This window comes from Myxocyprinus asiaticus, chromosome 19, assembly GCF_019703515.2.
Source record: "Myxocyprinus asiaticus isolate MX2 ecotype Aquarium Trade chromosome 19, UBuf_Myxa_2, whole genome shotgun sequence".
Lineage (NCBI taxonomy): Eukaryota > Metazoa > Chordata > Actinopteri > Cypriniformes > Catostomidae > Myxocyprinus > Myxocyprinus asiaticus.
The window spans coordinates 4,952,289-4,976,345 of record NC_059362.1 but is presented as its reverse complement, the minus strand read 5'-3'; the positions used below and the strand labels follow the sequence as shown (position 1 = coordinate 4,976,345).

The 24,057-nt window shown below is 38.2% G+C and overlaps 2 protein-coding genes across 3 annotated transcripts in view; one reads left to right on the top strand and one right to left on the bottom strand.

Moving 5' to 3' along the window:
• Positions 1-24,057, top strand: part of pcmt (protein-L-isoaspartate (D-aspartate) O-methyltransferase) — a 623,660-nt gene that overhangs the window by 27,779 nt on the left and 571,824 nt on the right. The gene's annotated exons all lie outside the window — the stretch shown is intronic.
• The window catches only part of LOC127409895 (mRNA-capping enzyme), a 202,020-nt gene that overhangs the window by 112,124 nt on the left and 65,839 nt on the right, over positions 1-24,057 (bottom strand). For both annotated transcript variants that reach the window (XM_051644849.1, XM_051644850.1), the window contains 2 exons: positions 16,244-16,379; positions 13,995-14,066 (listed from right to left, as the gene is read on the bottom strand). In XM_051644849.1, coding sequence (XP_051500809.1) covers positions 13,995-14,066; positions 16,244-16,379 — 208 coding nt within the window. The remainder of the gene's footprint in view (positions 1-13,994; positions 14,067-16,243; positions 16,380-24,057) is intronic.

Sequence of the window (24,057 nt, the reverse complement as noted above, 5' to 3'; positions counted from 1 at the left end):
CAGTGCATCGGAATATGTTAAGAACCACAAATGTGATGTAACCTTGCTCCAAAAGCCTCCATCTGATGTATGTGTACATGGACAAACAAAAATAGGGCAGACACAACAGAAGAATATGAAAGTCCTGTGATAACCAGCCTACCTGGATTGTGACTGTAAGCCATGTTATAGGCTCATGATTTAATTATGTGGGAATAAAACAAACCATATTTTGCTAATCAATAGGGCTGAAACAATTAGTCGACGTTATCGACAATAAAAAAATTGTAGACAAAAAATTTAGTTGTCGAATAGGCGATATCATTTAATGCAACATGAGATAATTGGAAACGTTAATGATGAGGGAGAGCATTACTTCAGCTCACGTTTGATTGAGGAGAGGAGGTAAGAAGTCCAGATGCACTCCAAACTTTCCAAACAGCTTAAGATAATATAGATAGCAAAGTATGAGGGAATTATAATACAAAAATGCAAAACAAGTAAATACAGAAGCAGTGCAGTCATGACATGAAATAAAGCGAAGCAGTACCTGGCATTCCGTTTGAGCAAAACTTGCCTGTCAGAGCCTCTAAAAAGGAAACACCCCGGCGTTATATCTTTAATGCATCCTTTATTAAAGTTATATAATTAAAGTTATATAATAAGGAAGTGGGTTGCATAAATAAGCACAAACTCCAAAACTGGCATTTCTCTGGGTGGTCAGAGCCGCTTATATGGGTCGCATGAAAAACAGCACAAGAGTGTTTCAAACTTCTCCCGGCTGATACACTCATCACTGGTGTGCACTTGCAGCAGCTAGATTATAACATGATGGCTCGTGACATAGTGAATCATAATATGTGTGTCATGGTGATGATCTTATCATGAAGAAAATCGCTGATACTACTGAGATCTATTAAGAAGTGAGAGTTTGTGTTTTTGTGAGCTAAAGATGGATAGAAATCAAGTGAACTAAAAGGTGAGAGAATGCAGTCTTAGCCCATTATACAATGCAAAAAATATATATTTTTTTGGTTTGTATTCCAATATAAATATCTAAAACTCCTTACCTACATTTACTTTAGGAGCTATACTGCAAAAGAAAAAAAATTATATCAGTGCAGCACAACAAACACCAAAGGAAGTGGCAAAACTGTCCACAAGTTGTAATGTAAGTAGGAAAAGCTATGATATCTGCTTGTTTAAGGTGACAATCCGTCCTTACCCCCGAAAGGGACTTTAAAAAAGTCAGACCGGGATTTCTACATTGCCTTAAATGCCCAGGATTTGCTTGTTTTCATATTGAAGTGCTCTCTGTAGTCATGCATGGGTACGTCATAAATACGTGTTTGTTTGCCATTTAAATCTAGCGTTTGATTTTAACCAACTTTGCTTTGAGTGTCTCCCTCATTCTCAGTGCCCACTGCGCATGTGATAAAGGGAGAGAGGGCACGTTCTTGTTCAAGTGAGCGTGAGAACAAGGCACTTTTTGATGAAAACACAAAACAAGTAACTCTGAACAAACACTTCGATGATCACAATAAATAAGTCTGAAAATGTCAACGCCATCATGAAGTTTGCTGATGACACGACGGTGGTAGGTCTGATCACTGACAATGATGAAACAGCCTACAGAGAAGAGGTGCACACTCTGACACACTGGTGTCAGGAGCACAACCTCTCCCTCAACATCAGTAAGACGAAGGAGCTTGTGGTGGATTTAAGAAGAAAAGACAGAGAACACAGTCCCATCACCATCAATGGAGCACCAGTGGAGAGAGTCAGCAGCTTCACGTTCCTGGGTGTCCACATCACTGAGGAACTCACATGGTCCATCCACACTGAAGTCGTTGTGAAGAAGGCTCATCAGCGCCTCTTCTTCCTGAGACGGCTGAGGAAGTTTGGAATGAACTGCCACATCCTCACACGGTTCTACACCTGCACTGTAGAGAGCATCCTGACTGGCTGCATCTCCGCCTGGTACGGCAATAGCACCGCCCACAACCGCAAAGCACAGCAAAGGGTGGTGCGAACTGCCAGACACATCATCGGAGGTGAGCTTCCCTCCCTCCAGGAAATATATATAAGGCGGTGTGTGAATAAAGCTCGGAGGATCATCAGAGACTCCTGCCACCCGAGCCATGGGCTGTTCTCACTGCTACCATCAGGTAGGCGGTATCGCAGCATCAGGACCCGCACCAGCCGACTCCATGACAGCTTCTTCCCCCAAGCAATCAGACTTCTGAACTCTTGATCTCCCACGATCAAAATACATCAGCACTGCACTTTATTACCCTTACTTTTATATCTCACACCGGACTGTCATAAATTATATTATTATTATATTATATTCTCTCTTAACAACTGACTATCAACTGACAGCCTAAATGTCAATACAGTACAATACTGTACATTCTATATATACTTTTTTATATATTTTTATTTTTTATTTTTATTGAATAATGTGTATCTATATAGTGCGTATTGTATACTGTACAATGTATGTTATTATTTGTATATTGTTGAGTGTAATTATGTGTATATCAGATGTTTAAATTGCGCTGTGTTAATTTGATGCTATTGTAAATTGGTACTGTCTCATCACTGTCACGACTGCTATGTTGATCGGAACTGCACCCAAGAATTTCACACACCATTGCACTTGTGTATATGGCTGTGTGACAATAAAGTGATTTGATTTGATTTGATTGCATGTAGCTGTTTCTTAAATATGTAAGGCTACACAAGTAATTGTTTTAAAACAAAATTAAGTCATCAATCTGCAATGGCACTTATTTAAGTTTTAAAATGTAAGTTTAGCGTTGCAAGCAAAAATTTATTTCTATGCAAAAAATGCAATTAAAATAACTGTATCAAAAGCTAATAGAGGAGATTATTTCATTACACAAGAAAGGTCATGGCTAAAAGTACATTTCCAAGGCACTTCAATTTCCAATAGACAAAGTTGGCAGCACCATTCATACATTTTTTAAATATGGTACAACAGCAACCTTCTTGGGGTGTGGAAGAAAGCAAAACTTCACCAAGGGAAATGTTGACTCCAGCTGACTGAATATTCAAGAAGTAATTAGGAAAGACCTGTGCAGTCCTGGAAGAAGGTTTTATAGACGTATGACACTAAACTGAAAATAAGTTTTAGACCCATGGGTCAGCAGTACGTCGGGAGTAAGATGACAAGGTGATGACAAGAACGACACCATCCCCACAGTCAAGCATGGAGGTGGGTCAGTCCTGTTATGAGGGTGTTTTGCGGCTGCAGGAAACGGCTATCCTGACTATATGACTGACACCATGGATTCTTTCATTTTTTGGCATGAAAAATGTGATGCCTTCAGTGTGTAAACTGAAGCTCGGTGATCACTGGACTTTCCAGCAAGACAATAACACCAAGGATACAACCAAGTTATCAAAAATCTGGTTCAGGGATAGGTCGTGGAATGTCCTTAAACGGCACTTTCAGTCCATCACTAAAATCCCATTGCAAACCTTTGCTGGGATTTCAAGGAAGCAGTGGCAGCACAGAAGCCAAAGAATGTCAATGAGCTGGAAGCTTTTGCTCATGAGAAATGTGTACAAATTCTAATAGAGAGGTGTCTGAAGCCTGAGAACACTTACCTGAAACATTTATTTGCTGTTATTATGGATAAAGGATACTCCACAAATTATTGACTTTGGGGGTTGAATATTTTTGACATGACATTTGTGGAGAGAATTAGATATTTTCTATTTTAAAATGTGGGTAAACTGAACTCTTTGTTCTCAGAATCACTCAAATGTGTATTAAAAACTTACTTTGACTGTTTACTGAGGTTTTAGTTGATGTGTTTTAATTCACATCACCAGAAATGTATTGCTGGTCAGGGGGGTTGAATAATTTTGACTGCAATTGTATACTGATGTAATTTGAGTTTAAATGAGCTCGTAATCTACTTCCCTGATGGAAAAAGGTGTTTAGAAAAATAAATGTAGGCTACAAGACTAGTTAAACCATTATAATAAAACCATGACAATACACTAAACGAGTCGCCACATACTAAAGCCATTCCACCAGCACAGTTGAGTACGGTTAGCTAACCGCGGCAAGAATTCCGGGCTGAGAATGGTTTATAAATGAGCCATGCCGAAACGTGCTCAAGTGGAATTGCTACTGTAACCACTCCGTACTGTTCTCAAAATCGTTTTGCCCGATGGTGGAAAGGTTTTTAAGGTGAACATTAGATGGATGTTTTAAAACCTAAAACTTTAGCCTAAATCTGATAATATATAGTTTTTCAAATGATGCGTTAGAGTAAATGTGTTTCGATATCATAACATAGCAGGGTGTGCATAATAGGGCGAATAAGTGTTTACAAAGTCATACACAGCCATAGTACCTGTGATTTGTGTGAAAGTGAATAAAACGCAGTTGTTGTAGCACCTCTAGTGTTCATTTCAACAGGAAACTGCAGCAAAGCGTAGAAAGCAGCACGTAAAACTCAGTTTGCAAAAATCTAGTAGCTTGAGTAAATTAGAAAAGAATGACAATGTCTATAATATCTGAAATTTATTTTAAAGGGGTTATGACATACACTTCTTTTTATAATTTTAGTATTTTCATTGAGGTCCACTTATAATGTTAATAAAGTTTTCTTGTACCAAAACAGTCAAGATGTAGTAATATATATTCATTTTTCACCAGGTCTCTGGCGAACATCATCCAGCCCCTCAAATACAGCCATATATATTTGAAACTCAAACGGAATAGAATGAAGCAGCTCCACAACAATAAAAAACTGACTTCCTCCATAGCACTTTAAACTGAAGTAAAACAAATTTCAAAAGAATTTAAATGGGTCACGTAAGTTTTGTGGCATGAGTTGCAATATCGAGAGAAGCTTGACTGAGTCATGCAAGTATCCGCTCTGTGCTATCCTATCTCATATCAAGGGTAAGCCCGGTTTATTACCTGCATTCTCCAGAGAAATTCTGTGATGGGTCGCGTGACACTCAACTGAAACAAGCCTTCTGATGTGCAGGGCAGATGCATGTTTCAGATGAGCATGTTTAGTGTACATGAAGTGTCGAACGCAAGATTAATATAATTGAATTTGCTTCAGCAGCCCAATATTTCACTTGGGAAATTTTCAATTCAGGAAAAAAACCTAGATATTATAGATAGTATATTTAATTATCTTTATTTGGGCATCTTTTTCAACTAATACTGATATGCGATTCATTATTATTTATCAATTACTTCATTGGCATATCATGTATTTAACATCATGTAGAACAATTTAATAGATTGATAACAGTTATTTTAACATCCAAAGTGAATTCAGTGTCTTTATGCCAGTGCGAGCTTTGATGTTATTTGAATATAAAAAATAAACATGCATATGTAAGCTTCCACCTGAAAGCCTGTGCTTTGAAATTATATTCTGTACAATTTGTATATTTCCTGGTTGTAGTATGTTAACACTGTTACAGTTTAAAATATATTTGCTAAATTCAAAAGACTGGGAATCAAAATTACTATGTAATGGTGGTTCTTCCTGATTTGCAGAGAAGTTGTCTGTGACTCATTGTGATTTTGTCTGTTAGGCTAATGGCCAGATCTGTGTTGTGCCATATTCAACATTTGGTTCAATCCTACGATGTAATACACAAACCATCAGGAGAGCACATTTTCTTTCCATAGCAGAGACAGTTAACACTAGGTCTTTACATCTTTTGAAGAAAATGCTGGTAACACACTAAAACTTCTTTGAGAAGTTGCTCTCTAAATGCATCCCATTTAAAGTAGCACCACCAACAAGTTGTACTCGCTAATCTGATTGTTGGACGACTAGCCAACCATCTTGACCTAGTCCCAACAATGTACTAAGTATGACCAATACACCACACTATGGACAGTGTTGGGCGTAATCTGATAACTAAGTAATCAGTTACTGTAATCTAATACAATTACTTTTTAGTAAAAAAAATGCAGTAGGCAAATTTATGCAAATTCTAAGGCAGCATCGGCAATATCAGAACGCATTGAAACAAGATGCTAGACAAGTTGCGAAAATTTTGACATGAAACAGCAATTTAAAAAAAATAGCACAGACAGGTGCAAGAACACGTCCTCTGGTTTGTTAGCTTAGTAACATGGAACTCACTTTATATTACTATGTCCTTAAGCATTTGATACAATGTATTTATTACGTATTCCTATGAGCCAAAACATTATGACCACCTGCCTAATATGCTGCTGGTCCTCCGCGTGCCGCCAAAACAGCGCCGACCCGCCAAGGCATGGGAACTACAAGAACCCTGAAGGTGTCTTGTGGTATTTGGCAACAAGACATTAGCAGCAGATCCTTCCAGTCCTGTAAGTTGCGAGGTGGAGCCACCGTGGATCAACGTTGTTCGCTTCACCCGTAAGTGGTCATAATGCTTTTGCTCATCAGTGTATATGTGTTGTTACATTGTACTTACATTTAAAGTACCAGCATTAATTACATCTGTAGTTAACCTGTTAACCATGTCCCTAAACCTAAATCTACCCCAACGCTTACTCTAAACCCCAACCCTACCCCTACTTCTTAACCTACCCATACCTCAACCTGTTAGTCAGTTTAAAAAGTCCTGTTAATAAAGTTAGTGAAATGCAAAATAAAATGTTCCATATTTGTCTGGAATAAAGTTGGCAATCCATGAACGGCATTTACTTAACCCGCCGCTTTCATCGCCCTTCCTTCAAATATTTGATTAAGCACTGTAGGGATACGCATTTTATAAAAAGCCAACTTTCACCACTTGCTCTTATGTGGACAAAGCTAAATACAGGTGCGAACGGGGTGCAAAACATTTTATGATCAGCTCAATCAAACCATATCGGGAGGTGGCCAGGGATGCATATGGCCACATTCCAGTTGTAGTGTGACTGGCAACTGCATCCTGATGCATCTCCGACAACACAAGAGGAAATTACATGATCTTTGGTGGACTTTTAGCGAGGCAGTGAATAAGCGGGTGTTCTTTAACAATGAACACAGACACTACTGAAAATAAAAAGTACATAAAAAATAGCAAGTACACTTGCTTGTGTGACATGTTCAGTGTCTGTCTTCCTGTTTGCTCAACAACAGTTTTTGTGCCCGGCAGACAACGACATTGAGGGGGACACGCTTCATCGGGACACAAGTAGTCACTGAAAACTTATCAGAGACACATGGTAATGCCAGGTTATTGATCGGCACATTATTTTATCTATACGTTTTTGAGGCATCAATATATTACAAAGGTTTTTGTACTTCTTCAGATCATGAACAAAGTGATGTTGATGAGTTTGCAGGTAAGTGTATGAAACTGATGTAACTCCGCAAACTGAACGATTAGAAATTATTATGCAATTTTTATGTATGTAGTCTTGAAGAGGTTTCATTCAAGTTATCAAACAACAAAAAGACAAACTTGTAACTGAAAATACATTGTGTAGGCTATATGAAAGATACATACATGAATACACAATATATAATTCAGTGATAACTAGAGTACGTAATCTGTCCTTTGATAATAATTTGAGTCAATATAAAGGAAAACTCTGTGAGTTGATATCCGTGGTGCTGAAGAATTTTGAACAGCCTCCGGAGATTACAAGCAGTGGTGTATGCATACCTTCATAGAAAATAACGGTTTTGAATATTAGAACGCGCCATGTTGTTCGCCAGGTGTATCTGGTGTGTGACTACCTTTAAGTTACCCTGCCACTCACATTTTACCAGTTGTGTTGAGAAATATGTTTGAAGAGACAAAAACTATTGTGCAATGAGCAGCACTATTAATATCTGGAAAAATGCATATATATATATATATCTCGATAATCATCTGGAAATAATCACTGGGCCGCTTCACTGTTTGTATCACTACGCTTGTCTGAGTTTGTGGTGTCCCAGACCAGAGTTTTGCACATGCCCAATAATCACCAAATAAACACCAAAGAAGAATTGTGGAGAAAAGCAAAACAAGAAAAAAACTATAATTTCAGGGGATTTGGCTGGTCATCATATGATAGCAACGGTAAGGTATCGTCTGCCAAGCCTAACAGGGCAAACAAAAACAGAAACAAACCAACAGTGGGCCAGATGGCAGTGGGGGTCTTAATAAGACCAGCGGGAGGTCTTGGACAGAAACAAGTAAAGCGACAATTCTTTGTTGATGAACCATATGCCACACAGGTCTAGGAAGATTAACTCTTCACACTACAGGGATTACTCTTATAAAACACTACATTATCAAACTTTATTTTTTTTTTATTTCTGAGGAAAATGTGAGTGGTGACTGCAAAAGTTCCCAACCGCTATGCTGACGTGTTCTGGGTAGGGTTGCATCAGCTGTGCATAAGGTCTCACTTAAAGAAATAGTTCACCCAAAAATGAAAATTCTCTCATCATTTACTCACCCTCATGCCATCCCACATGTGCATGACTTTCTTTCTTCTGCAGACTACAAACAAAGATTTTAGAATAATATCTCAGCTCTGTAGGTCAATACAATGCAAGTGAATGGTGACCAAAACTTTGAAGCTCCAAAAAGGAAATAAAGTCACCATAAAAGTAGCTAATCCGTAAAACTCCAGTGGTATAATCCATATCCCCTGAAGCATTTAAATCGGTTTTGGATGAGAACAGAACATGCAAATAATAAAGAAAAGCAGCCAATAAGTGCCCAACATAGATGGGAAAAGGACCTTTAAAAAGGATCCCAGGGTGATACCTCAAGAAGTTATCAAGAGTACATGTCTGCAAATTCTAGGCAAAGGGCGACTACTTTGAAGATGCTAAAATATAACACAGTTTTGATTTATTTTGGATTTTGTTTAGTCACAACATAATTCCCATAGTTCCATTTATGTTAATCCATAGTTTTGATGACTTTACTATTATTCTAAAATGTGAAGAAAAAAAAAATTATAATAAACAATGAGTAAGTGTCGGGGGCCTGGGTAGCTCAGTGGTAAAGACGCTGGCTACCACCCCTGGAGTTCGCTAGTTTGCTAGTTTGAATCCCAGGGCGTGCTGAGTGACTCCAGCTAGGTCTCCTAAGCAACCAAATTGGCCCGGTTGCTAGGGAGGGTAGAGTCACATGGGGTAACCTCCTCGTGATCGCTATAATGTGGTTCGTTCTCGGTGGGGCGCGTGGTAAATTGAGCGTGGTTGCTCAACTTACGTAAAGCCTCCACACGCGCTATGTCTCCGTGGCAACGCGCTCAACAAGCCACGTGATAAGATGTGTGGGTTGACTATCTCAGATGCAGAGGCAACTGGGATTCATCCTCCGCCACCCGGACTGAGGCAAATCACTACACGACCACGAGGACTTAAAAAAGCACATTGGGAATTGTGTGTGTGTATGTGTGTATATATATATATATATATATATATATATATATATCACAATATCCAATTACATCGGCAACCCCCGGGCTGAGGGATCGGTGGATTTTCTTGCTTTAGTGATTTTGCATTGAAAATTAAATTTATTTATTTAAAAAATGAAAAACTTAAATCAAATACATTTCCAAATTCAAATTGCACTCCAAACTAAATGAAAAAGCAATTAAAATAATGAAGTGATCAAAAAAATTATATATATACACACAAATAACCACCTTTCCATTTACGGTCAGGCAAGTATCCTTCTAAACATGCAGGCAGAAAATTAATTACATAAATGTAGACATAAAAACAATTATAAATGTTTATAAATGATGATAATAATCACTGAAATATAAATCATGGTTCGAGGTAAACGAGTTTTTGTATTATTTTATGTTTTAATCACAGATGTATAGGATGCAGAGTTGTGGTCACAATGACCTGCTCTGTGGAAATTAAGTGAACTGAACTCAAAGCACCTCCTGAGCTGAGATGTCTGAGGTAATTTGCAGCACACATAGATGATACTGTTCTTGCAAAAAAAAATTCAGAAGATAAAAACAAAGAAAGAGTGAGAACCTTTTACATGCGCGTGTTCCACGAGACTATATTATCCGTATTAGTGTATCAAACATGCGCATAGACGGCTTTTCTGTCATCTGTTCTTAATAATACAATAAAGTGTGTTTTTTCAAGCGCGTGTCTGTGTGTCTACGGGCAAATTATTTGTAATATTAATTTGAGAATAATAATTAATTTAATACATTAATGGGAAAACGAGCCAAATATCATCTTGACATGGTCAAAGGCATCAGTTATTGCGATCACTCTGACCATCATTGATCCCCTGATCATCTTCTGTCGGCACAACACTAATGTGCATTTCTCTCTGGTTTTCCTGACGCATTCAAAATCATTACTGATTTTGCCGGTGCTGCTGCAGCTCGCTTCATGTATGCACTTGCAAAATGTATATTTTAAAGGCTCATTATTACGGTTTAGTATTTCTCTGTAATGTAGAACAGTGTTAGCAATGTTACTTATAACATTCTTTCTCAGCCATGGAACTCAAACCATCTACTGATGCCCCCCAAAATATGTATATATTTAAGTAATTAAATTAATATCATAAACGTGCGACTAGTCGACTAATGGCTTAAACTAACACCTACTAGTCGACTAGGAAAATCTTTGGTCAGGGGCAGCCCTAGGTCATACACATCTGGGATGGCATGAGGGTGAGTAAATGATGAGAGAATTGTAATTTTTAGGTGTACTATTCCTTTAAGTTGGGTCATGAATTTTGAACTAAGGGCTTAGTAACTACTAGTTTGTTTAGTAAGTTACTAGTTAGTAGATGGTAAGCTGTCCGTAAAGTAATGTGTAATAATCGCATAATACGACATTCACCTTTATTTATCCAATAGCAGCCTTCAATTTTGTAAACATAAATGCTGAAACATGTTACAGTGTTATGGTTGATGTTATCTTTTTTGTCTCACGTAACTGTCAGTAGTAATAAATTACTTTTCCATTGAAATATGGTATGTATGGAAGTATTTTCTGGGCAATTTTCAAAACAAATTTCAAATTGTATTTGGAATTGCATTTTCTATTTGTGGATACATAAATAGTTGATTTAAAATATGACACTGCATGACTTGATGTTGTTTTGTGATGTGATTGTTAATCCCAGCTCTGACACTATATTCACATCTGAAGTTAGTTTAAGGCATAAACTCTTGTAATGTGTCATCACAGGAGACAGAAGAGAAGGTGCATTAATATAGAACGGTGATTAAAACTGACTGGAACTACCTGTGCAATCAATGGTTTGAACTGCAAGCATTCCAGCCAATAAGAATGGAGTATTAGAACAGACCATGCTATAAATACTAATACATCAGACTAGACAACTGGACATATTCATTTTAATATCCTATATACTGTATTATGACTGTGTTGAAACTTTGCAACTGTCACTCCTGGTCTGAAGCTTCCGTAAATATTTAGTTTATATGTAGGGTCACGTTTCACCTTAGATTAATGGTGCAATGCTCAAATATTTAGTAGTGCGTAAATTGTAACTTAGTGCCCATTTACTCTATAACTAGTCTGAGTTGTAACTTACGCAAGGCTGGTGCAACTGGCCCCAGGAGAGTTGCTTGGTGATTACTTACTGGCCCAAGTGAAGAGAGTCCAAGTCTCTATGATATTCTGCTCGAGAGATAAGGCTCAAGTTACTCCTTCAATGCAAGTCTATGGGGTTTTCCCCATTTTATTGTCCACCAGGACTATTTCCAGGACAGACGGTCAGATGGTAATAGCACACATCTCCTCAACAAGCTGCATGATTTGAGTTAAAATTTATGCCCACAGCAGCACAAATGGTGCAGAACGAGTTAGGATTCAAAGTTAACAAAACATTATATGGTGAAAAAAAATTATATTACATATTATTTTTAAGGGAAAGGGAAGAATGTGTGGCGGGCTACTTCAAGATCATTAACCTACCTGCAACACCCTCACGCTTTTAAATTAGTTCTGAGCTCGATGGGTCGCTGTTTTTAATAGATATATATATGCATTACTGTTTAATGTACTCATGTATCACAGACAAAGTTAATAACTACAGTTGATGGAACACAGAAAATACGTGAGTAATATCAATATTTGAATATTAGTCATTTAATAGAAGCCAGCATTTGACACATCATTGGAAAGGCGGAATTAATGTGCCATCTGTATTTACACACCGGCTGCTGTGGCATTAACCTTACAAATGAAGCTTTAAAAGTTCCTTTTTTGAGAAATGTCTTTCCGCTTCTGTAACCAAGCAAAAACAATCCAAGCGTCCTGTTTCAAATGCAGACTGTGTACAATGTGAATGCCAGGATTTATTGTGTTTATACAGCAGAACTGTAGAGGAAAATACTGCAGAACAAATGCTGCATTACTTTTGCATTCCCTTCTAAACATAAGACACATTATTAAGAACTGACCCACACATTAAAAATAGAACTGAATTTACACATTCCTGAGTATACTATGGACAGTGCACAAAGTGTTGCCAACTCCTTTCAATGAAAAGTAGCTAAAGCCTGCTCAAAGTCGCTAAATGTCGCTAGATGACGTCAGATGTTAATTAGCATATTCATGACATCATCGCGTCATATTTGCATTCTGCCTTGTGTCAGCCCTTTACATCTGTTTGCTTCTCTCCTACTATCTGTGCTCACATACTGTATTTTAATACAGCCGAATTCCCAATAAAGCTGTTCTCATGTACATATTTGTTCTGTTTCTGTTGTCAGACAACGGAATGAGTATGAAATAGTGACTGAAATGCTGCCCATTAAGACTACATGTTAATCAGTAGTCACTTCCAAGCAATTTCCAAGCTGCTGCTCCTCACTGCTAAAATCCTGATTTTATAACATAAGTTAAAGACAACGGCAGTGCTGTGATTTCGGCTATATTTACATGTAAAATGATCACTCAGAGAGAAAATTAGAAGCGACAGAATGTCTTATTTTTTCTCTCACGCAGCCTCCGTCTGGGTAACAGTGAGTGATAAGCAAGAAAAATATTTGTCAAATTAAATAGTTTAAATTAAAACAAAGGAGGAGCAAACAGTACAGATTAGTGATTGGTCCTTGGCAACTCTGTTTGCACATGCGCAGCTCATTCATGTCTGTGTCAGCTGCTGTGCGGTCAACTGAATGTGCTCCTCTGTCTGCCACTCACTGAATAGAGCAGACGCAGAGAGAGGTGTACCTGCGGCGGGAAAGCAAGACCTCGTGAGGCAGTACTGGCGACTCTTCTACGGAAAGTAGCTAAGGTTTGTCCAAAAAGTTGCTAGATTTGTCGCTAGGTGCTTTTTAGAAAGAAAAAAAAAGTAGCAAAAGGGGTCTGAAAAGTCGCTAAATCTAGCGACAAAGTCACCAGGTTGGCAACACTGAGTGCACATCAGTGCACATTATTCTAAAGAAAAAAAAAATTCTACATAATCTTTGACCTAAATGTAATAAACTGCTGATTCAATGATAATGTTCCCCTTTGTCATAGCTCTAAATTCTTCAAGCTTGTGTTTAATTGAAAATGGCACATTTAGACTCAGGTTTGGTGTCAATGACGCAATACAGCAAGCTTAAAAAATTTGTCTGCAAATAAGATGGAAGGGAAGATTTTCAGTGAATAATGGCTTAAATTTAAGACTTCTCAAAAAAGCTATTCAATGACTTTAGAATACTTGGAATTTAGCATACGATTCATATGGACTACTGTAATTAAACTTTTTGTCATTTAGGAGCTTGACAGCTCGTGGTCATTGTATGGAAAAAAGAAACATGAATATTCTGCTAAACATTTGTTGTGTTCCACAGAAGAAAGTCATACAGATTAGGAATGTTGTAAGGGTGACTAAAGGATGACAGAATTAATATTTATTGGAGAACTATTGTTTTATTGGTTAGTTATATAACTCTGTCTTGTGCTTTTGCATTTGGGTTACTGCCAACAGCCATTTTTCTAAATTGAATCAAGAACAAATAGGCGTGTTTTTTTTTGTTATTATTGCTGAAAGATACTCACATTAAATTTAATGATGTCGTAGATGAGATAGCGTGGGACAGGCTGACCATTCACTTTGTCGATAATCATCTCCTATGAATTAAAAAGACAATAAAAAAATCATATACATAATCCAATATGCTTAATTAATTAAAAAAATGTATTGGCAAAATGGCTGTGAAGAATTAATTAGACTTGGATAATTAGCTTGAAAGCTCAACCACAAACAAAAATCAAAGACCAATATCATTTGGTTAATACATTATACTTTATAGTGGGTTTCAAAAAGTCTGAGAACACATTAAAAACGTGGAGAACTGTTTTTGTCGTTTAAACCTGAAAATATACTGAACATTTTAAATTCTGAAATATGTAAAACAAAGAAACAACTACATAAAATAAAAAAATAAAGATAAATGCACATTTGTGAAATTGATCAAGTTAACTTCTTTGAGAAAAGATCAGATTTCCTTCCTTTGAAGCACACAAGTGTGTTTGTGCCATCTAGCTTAAAATAAATGGAACTTGCTTTGATATTTTTATTTTGTCATGAAATGCAATGACGTTCAGACATTTTTAAGTGTGACTTTAAGTGTCCAAAATCTTTTTGGGGCCACTGTACACTGATGAGCCAAAACATTATGACCACTCACAGGTGAAGCGATTAGCACTGATCATGTCCTAATAAGGCCACGTCAAGGTCTGGGTAGATTACATCGTAAGCAAACAACCAGTTCTCGTAGTCAACGTGTTGAATGCAGGAGAAATGGGCAGGAGTAAAGACCTGAGTGATTTTGACAAGGGCCAAATTCTTATGGCCAGATGACTGGGTCAGAGCATCTCTGAAATGGCAAGGCTTGTGGGGTGCTCCCAGTCAGCAGTGGTGAGTACCCACCGACAGTGGTCCGAGGAGGAACAAAGTACAAACCTCATCGATGTGCGAGAGCAATGAAGGCTATACAGTCTGGTCTGAACCAACAGAAGGTCTAGTGGCACAAGTCACAGAAAATTTTAATGATGGTTATGGGAGGGGGCCTGGGTAGCTCAGTGGTAAAATACGCTGGCTACCACCCCTGGAGTTCGCTAGCTCGTTAGTTCGAATCCCAGGGCATGCTGAGTGACTCCAGCCAGATCTCCTAAGCAACCAAACTGGCCCGGTTGCTAGGGAGGGTAGAGTCACATGGGGTAAACTCCTCGTGGTCGCCATAATGTGGTTCGTTCTCGGTGGGGCGCGTGGTGAGTTGAGCGTGGCTGCCGCGGTGGATGGCGTGAAGCCTCCACACGTGCTATGTCTCCGTGGCAATGCGCTCAACATGCCACGTGTTAAGATGCACGGGTTGACGGTCTCAGACGCGGAGGCAGCTGGGATTCGTCCTCCGCCACCCGGACTGAGGCGAATCACTACGTGATCACGAGGACTTAAAAGCACATTGGGAATTGGGCATTCCAAATTGGGAGAAAAAAAAATAAAATAAAAATAATTTGTGGTTATGGGAGGAATGTGTCACAACACACAGTGTATCGCACCCTGCTGCGTATGGGGCTGTGTAGCTGCAGACCAGTCATTGCCCATGATGAACCCTGTCCACCGTCAAAAGTGCCTACAATGGGAGTGTCGGAACTGGACCTTGGAGCAGTGAAAGAAGGTCGCCTGGTCCGATGGCTCCCGTTTTCTTTTACATCACGTGGACAGCTGTGTACGTGTGCGCCGTTTACCTGGGGAACTGTGGGAAGATGATAAGCCAGTGGAGGGAGTGTGATGCTCTGGGCAATGACCTGCTGGGAAACCCTGGGTCGGGTATTTATGTGGTCATCAATTTGACATGTGCCACCAACCTAAACATTGTTGCAGCCCAGGTACACCACTTGTATCTGTGGGATGTGCTGGACCAACAAGTCCGATCAGGGGTCTTGTAGAGTCCATGTCTCGGCAGGTCGGTGCCATTTTAGCAGTACGTGGAGGACCAACAGCATATTAGGCAGGTGGTTCATAATGTTTTGGCTCATCGGTGTATATATTTACTACATTTAAAGTAACATAACGTATTACTCTTAGTATGTCTGCAGTACACACTCTCAGGTTTAAGCAATAAATGCTTTAAGAGCAAAATCCTCTTTAATGTTTCAAAAGATACATTAGCTCAAAACACCTCACATTTTTGACCAGCCTGATGAAAATGAAACCTGTGGACATCCATTAAGCGTAGTGATAGAGCTAATCCACACTCCCTAACCCCATTAACAGGCTTTTATGGCGTGGAATAACTCACCCCATCCAATAATGTGTTGGAGAGGTGAACGCGCAGATCCTTCCGGAAAGGAAACTCCAGGTTTTCTATATGAAACACTGAGTTGTCTCTGTCAATCATGTAAACTTCATTTTTACCATCGATTAACATCATGTACCTGTAAAACACAAAAGACAGAGTGATAATGACTGACCTCAGGCCTGTGTGCCTGTTTTTTCATGTGTAAAATCAGGGCCCTGCTTTTATGGTATCTTTTGGTCAATTCAGTGCATCATAACCCAGTGGCGTACATTTCATCACCCTGTGGCATACATTCGACTGTGTACTTCACTGTTTCCAACTATTATGATTTCTGTGTAAATACTTTCGTTCCGAAGGCATGTTTGCCATTTTGATGTGGCTTTTGTGTGGAGTAAAATCCATGTAGATAATATAATTGGCTCATAACACTGTGAGGGGACTTCCTAGAGAGCTGCCTCCCTTTCTACTGTCTGTATAGGCAGATGCCTTCAAAGGCAACATCCTAACCAAAATGGAACCTCATAAGTGGCCAATTTGGAATGCTCTATGGCTCCTGTTCTGAATAAAAAATAAGCAGAAAACATGAGTGGTGAGTGGGTGGTTTTCAGTGCGCTGCCAAGTAGTTACAATTGTTAAAAACAGGTTTGGGAGGGTTACTTTTAAAAGGTATTTCACTACAGGTTACAAAATACATGCTGTGAAATGTAATTTGTAATGGTTTACAATAGATTATGCAATGCCAGAAACGTAATCTATATACTTTCAATTACTTCATCAGCACTGGCAGGGCTTTTTTCACTTGTTTTTACTATAAATAAGTGAACAAATCTGCCAGTACAGTACAGTCAGACAAAACACACTTCACAAAATACATTTTCTGAAAAAAGCCTAAGGGTGCTTTCACACTTGGTTCGATTGCTTGGACCGCACCCGGATTCGTTTCCTCCTGCTGGTCTCTGTTCACATTATTATATTATATGGGTCCGATTACGTCATCAACGTGAGTACAAGCGGCAGCTGTTTACCACTGAATCTAGGAACTGGAGAAAACGTCACTGTGCTAAGTGAAGTATTAAAGTTTGTCTCTTTGGATTTACCACCAAAACTTTGCATGCACAAGACAACACTTGTGTTCATCTCCCACAGATGCACTGAATGTGCAATGATGTGATGAATGTTAGCGTTGTCTGCCACGAGTCCACGGATGCGTTGTTAGAGATGTAAAGAATGTGAGCTGCTCTCTGTAGTGGTGTATTTGGACACAAGAAGATATGAGAAATGCATTATACCATAATAATTGCGACTTGGAGCCTGCAAAGACAAAAAAAATACGTCATCACAAGCAGATCACTTCCGTGATTTGGTCCGACTGCATTCATATCAGCAGCGAACCGTACTGGAGTTTACATGAACCGTACCCCAGACCACCTTTTCAATTGGAACCGGGTGCGGTTCGCAGGTGCGAACCTGTGTTTGGAAATCAACGTTCATATTATCCAAACGAACCGAACTTTGACGTCATTTGACCCTGGGTGCACACCAAAAGTGCTAGTGTGAAAGCACCCTAAATATCTAATGCACTGTTGCTTCTCAAGTAAATGTATCTTGTTTTAAGGGTTTTTAGGTATTTTTTTCAGTGAAAAAAAATAAAGAATAATAATTGTACAAATATGATGTTTGCAGTACATCTTTGCCCTAATATCAAAAGTCTTACTAGAGAAAAAAAAATATGATCTGACATGGATTTTCTTGATAGAATTAATTATAAAATATAATCATGCCTGGAAACAGGTGCTTTTATGGGCTAGTAATAGTATTTTAGCTTAGCATAAAGCCAATTTTTTTCCTAATTTCAATTCTATTCAAACTTTAAAAAAAAAAAAAAATGGCCAATGAGGTAAGAAAAAACATTCAAAAGGAAAACAAGTTTATTTTTCTTGCCCCATTGGCAAAAAGTTTTTGTGTTTTAAGCTTAAATAAAGCTAGCATATTTTGTAGATTTCTTCAAAAACAACCATTCTGCTTCAAGCATTTTGTTTGTTTGTTTTAAGGGTGTTTAGATATTTTTACTGGAAAATAAGACAAAAATACTCAGAAAGTAAGAGAGTGTTTCACTACTTTTCAAGCGCTCCTCAGATCATATAATTTATAGGGACAAATATTTTCCAGCTGATTAGACTAAATATTAAATGAAATAAAGTCATCTCTTCAGTAATGGAATATACTTTTTGAATGTAACTGTATTCTGATTTATACCAACGATTTAAATTGTAACTGTTATGGAATACGATTACTAAAGTTTAGTTTCTTAAAACCGTAACGCCGCTACATGTATTCTGTTTCTCCCTAACCCTGGTTAAAACAACATTTGGTAACTAGATTAATAAAGTTTGTAGACAAACACTTTAGTTAGCTTGACAAAGCCTTGTGTGAAAGCATTATGATAGACAAGTTTATACGCACCAATTTTGGAGTACACAAGAAAAGTACCAATTTGGCAACAGAAGAGTTAACTAAAACATTTTCAGCAGTGGCCAGCACAGTCTGAGAAAAATAAGTAAAAAATATATTGTTGTCAAACATCAAGAAAGGAATTACTTTCATTATCAAATGAAAAACACAGAGACCCTGCAAACCAGCACACACAAACCACATGTCATCAAACCCTTAAAATACTAAGAAGGAAAAGAGCTGAACACATGACAGCAAAGCTCAACAAGATTGAGGAGGCTGTCAAAGCAAATTACTTTTGGGATTTACGGAACAATTTAGATAAATACAAAAAAGGCAAATGCACTCCCATCTGTAACACAAACATCTGGACAGAACATTTCAGAAACCTCTATTCACAAAATGAACCAAACCTCAGCCAAAAACATTTGACCTCCCAACTAAATAATCTGGAATGCACAATAAAGGATCAATTAAACCATTATGACACCTCTATATCTTTAAATGAACTTTAAGAAAAGACGAAATCCCTCAAAAAAAAAAAAAAAAGCCTTGTGGCATGGATGGAATAAATAATGAGATGCTGAAGCATAGCAGCCCAAACTAAAAGATGCTATTCTTAAATTATTTAATCAATAATTAAAATCAGGACACTTTCCTAAGAATTGGAAGGAAAATCAAATCACTCCAATTTTCAAACAAGGGGACAAGTACAACCCAAATAACTGCAGGGGTATTACAGTAAGCTCTGTTACATTATAAATGACAGATTAGTGAATTTCATTCAAGAACACAAGACTCTAAATAAATGTCAGATTGGATTCATGCCCAAACAGAAAACAACTAAACATATCTACACACTCCACTCACGCAAACAAAATATTTGGCTGCTCCATTGACTTTAAAATGGCCTTCGATTCTGTTTGGCTTAACGGACTCTTCTTAAAACTCATCCAAAGTGGAATATGATGAAAGACATGATATCATAAAAGGCATGTACAAAAACAATAAATGTTGTGTAAAGACTAATGTCAAAAGAACCAATTATTTCAATCAGAACAAGGGAGTTAGTCAAAGCTGCAGTCTCAGCACAACTCTATTTAATATTTATATAAATGAATTGGCCACAACCCTTCAAAAGTCACCTTGCCCTGGACTGATCTTATATGGCAAAGAAATCATATGACCTCCTGCCACTGTCACATATGAAGAGGAACTACATGAAAGCCTCTCGATTTTAGAAAAATATAGCAATGACCGGGCCTTACCAATAAACAGGGAGAAGTCCAAAGTCATGCTTTTTCAGAAGAAAATTTTTTTTTTAATCACATTATGAATAAGAAATATATTTTTACAATCAGGGGAACAATCCCTTATCATGCCAACTGTTATAATTATTTGGGTCTTACAAACTCTGCTTCAAAACAATTTGATTTGGCAATAAAAGATCTGGCTGCCAAAGCCCATAGGGCATATTATAGTATACGAAAATCATTATTTAAATTCAACCCCAGAAATTCACAGCATAAAAGATATGCACTGATTAAATCACAATACATCCCAGAGGCATTTACACTGCGGTACTGATTAGCTCTACTGAGTAACGATTATTAATTGTTTATGCAGTGTGATTCATTTCCATCAGAAAAACTTAGATAAATCATTTTGATAATGAGAATAATTAGATTAAGTAATTAGTCAAAAGAGGTTTAGTGTGAGTGTGCTTGCGTTCAGTGGGCTTCATTCCTGAAAAACAACTAAAGCAATAAAACCATTTGTGGAAAGAATTGTTTTAAGAAATAATTAGCTACACAGAAATTTGATCTGCTTGCGTTTCATGTAGGAGGCTCACAGGCATTTGATGGCACAGTGCCACAAGTCTGAATAAGCAAATGAATGAGATTTAAGAGTGTGTGTGTGTGTGGGGTGGGGGGGGGGGTGGTTATGTGAATAGCAACTTAAAGGTGCACTCAATAATTTTTCCTTATTAAAAAAGTTTAACTCCTAAAGACATGAATTGTAATTTTGCAGTATATGTAGGAAATCATGATCACTCACGTGAAGACTCCAGTCATATCAGTAACCTTATAAAAGCTGTTTTATTCTGGAAAATTGGGCCTCTACATGTTGGGCCTACATGTATTCAGATAGAAGATAAAGGCAGGCCTAACACAGTCATAAAACCTAACTCAGGCCCCCACATAAGTCATAAATTATACTGATAAAAATCACGCCAAAATCAAACAAAGGGAGTCCAAAACAGACTACAAAAGGATCGCTAAAGGATTGAACTCTCAGCTCCTATTAGATGAGGCACACGACAGAACGCACCTCAACCATGACATCATCAGGAGTAGAAATACCTCTGAAATGCTTCCGGGATTTGCTTCCAGCAACTTTGCTCGCCGTGTATAGACGCAGCTCATCACTGCTCTCAGGTGCAGTCTCGTGGCACAAGGAAGTAATGTCTGACTTTAAACTGTGGCCATACAATCTCCATCTCGCTGGACGAGTTGAGATTACTCTGTGTTCAACCGAACACTCTAACGGATCCGAAGGAGACCGCCGAGCAAGCCGCATCTTCATCCGTTTGCCTGCAGAAGTGAAGAGATTAAAGATTTCTCTTCCATCTTCAATCAAGTCGATGTTTCTGATTTCTCCGCCAGCCCGCCGAGAATCAGCAGCCGTACCGCCCGCCGACAGAGCGAGGAAACGGCCTCCCGTCATCACCCAAGCCTCGAGGAACCGAGTCTGAGTTAAAGGACGGATGAACACACATTCCACCTGCATCCATCCTCATGCGATTCAAGTAAGAGGTTTACGTCTGGGCAGAGATAGAATATTATAGTGTGTTATTCTTGTGTCTCAAGGTTTTTGCTTGTACAGTTTACGGACCGCCATGTCCGCTCATTATTAATACTCAGGGTATTAATTATCACGAATTTGATTTGCTGTATTGTGGTCCAACCACAGTGGGCTGTTGTGCATTTCCGCCATCGCGGGTGAGACCGGCAAACTGAGTTTATCCATTAAAGAATCAAAGAACGCGGGACTGTTTACGAGCCGTCCACCGCGTCTCTGAGTGATAAACTAACAGCTGCTTTCTCTCCCACGATCGCGAAATCGGCTTTGGGACCGTCACTTAATTCTCTCTCTCGTACTAACCACACACACATGCGACCCCTCACAAACATTCTGGCACACATTTTTTGGCTAATAGATAGCTTCGTGATACAGCTCAGCTTTGTCCCTAAGCTACCATTGACTGGTTTCTCTCCTCCCACACTCACGGTCATATTCCCTGGCTGGAAGTCTCACGTGACATACTCTCCACGAGAGTCACGTCCGCCATTTTGTGCGCGTCCCTCCTTACACACTCACACACACACACACACCCTCATGTGTTAGGATTATTTTGATTTCCATATCTAATCATATCACTGTTTAGTTTGTAGTTGTAAGTCGGAAGTTTATTGACTGCATTGTATTAATTATTAATTGATAGTACTGCATAAATAAACTTTGTTATATTACAAAGAGAAGTGTTTTGGTTTGTTTTGCCTACACCTGTGTCATGCTGACGGGATGTCAGTGCTCGGATTCAAGCCTTCATTCATTGTTTTTTTCCCGAAAATTGATATTCTTCGGATGTCGATTTTCCTAAGAAAACAATCTAATATTGAGACTGTTATACTATCTGATTATTAGTCCCTGATTCCAGGGTGGTGCCCCGTCAATGTTAATCCTTATTAATATTCTATTGATTTTTGATAATTGATAATTATCTTTGATGATTGTTGAATTTAAATGATCAATAAGCTAGTGTTAATTTTAATTAATGTTTCATCGATGTTAACAATTAACGATTATCTTTGATAATTGTTGATTTAAAAGATTAGAAAAAGCTAACATTGATTCTCAATGTTCTACTGATTTTAATAATTAATAATTGTCTTTGATAATTATTAATTATTGCTAATAACCAAACCCACTTATAAACGTAGCGCACTACATTTACTAGAGCTCCATATGAGGTTTTAATGAGTTAGATTAAATTAATTAATTTAAATATTAATTAATAACTAAAGAAATAATTATTAATTATTTCTGATAGTAACACTGATCTAAACAACCAGTAAAGCCCTACATACATGTAGAGGGTCCGCACATGGGGGCTGCCATGTTAGAATCACATGACCAGTCGAATACTACTCGCTTATTCTCAGTAACCGTCCTGTTATTGGACACTTTCACTCATTGATTAAATATCATGGCTGACTGTGAATACTGAATTTCTACAATGGCATCTGAAACTGAAAACTATTGATTTAAAATAATGCTGCATCCAAGCCGCTAGGTGTCAGTGTAAGTTCAAGATGACACAAAGACAAAAGTTACTGAGTGCACCTTTAAAGTTCGGTCTGTTCCTCATGCAAAAAAAGAAGAAAGTAATTCATACAGGTTTGGATTGGCTTGAAGGAGTAAATGATGACAGAATTTTCATGTTTGGGTGAAATCTCTTTTTGTTACTCTCCCGTGTTGTCATTATAATAGAGAGCACTACTGGGCATCTCCAGAGCAAAGCTTTCAGAGATGCATGCTGGTTCTCCACAGAATAGTTAAAAAGTACTTAAATATTGATATTTTTCACACCAAAAGCATCGTATCGCTTTATAAGACATTCATTTAACCACTGGAGTCATATGGATGACATTTATGCTGACTGTCTGTGCTTCTTGGAGCATCAAAAATCGTGTTACCATCCACATCCATTATAAGGACCTATTGAGCGGAGATATTTTTCTATTTTTCTTCAAATGTGTTCTGCTGAAGAAAGGAAGTCATATACATCTGGGATGGCATGAGGGTGAGTAAATGATGAGAATTTTCATTTTTGGGTGAACTATCCCTTTGAGATAGTTCACAGTCGTTCATTCAACTGGGTTTGGACCAAACCATTCATCCACTGCTGTCCAGAGCATGTGAGCGGAGTAGAGCAAGTTGTCGCTCTGCTCAAATATTCGTTCATGTGCGATCGCTCAACTCCAATGCTCAAATTCAAAAGTCATCGCTCCGCTCCTCGTTCACGAGCGCTCATGTGTGCGAGCGATGTTGGAGTGGAGTGGAATGAAATGAGAAAAAATTAGGCATAATTTCTTTGTCAACATTTTTATTTTTTGCATCAGGTACAAAAAAAAATCCCTCTTCATATTGGCATGCGACTTAATATTTCATGCCGCAAATAACAAATGCACAAACAATGCATTTATGTAGGCTACTTAAAAAAAAATAGCCTTTGTTGTCTCTGCCCTATTTGGACGTGGTCATTTTATATGGAGACGTGGGGTAATGTAACAGCCTAA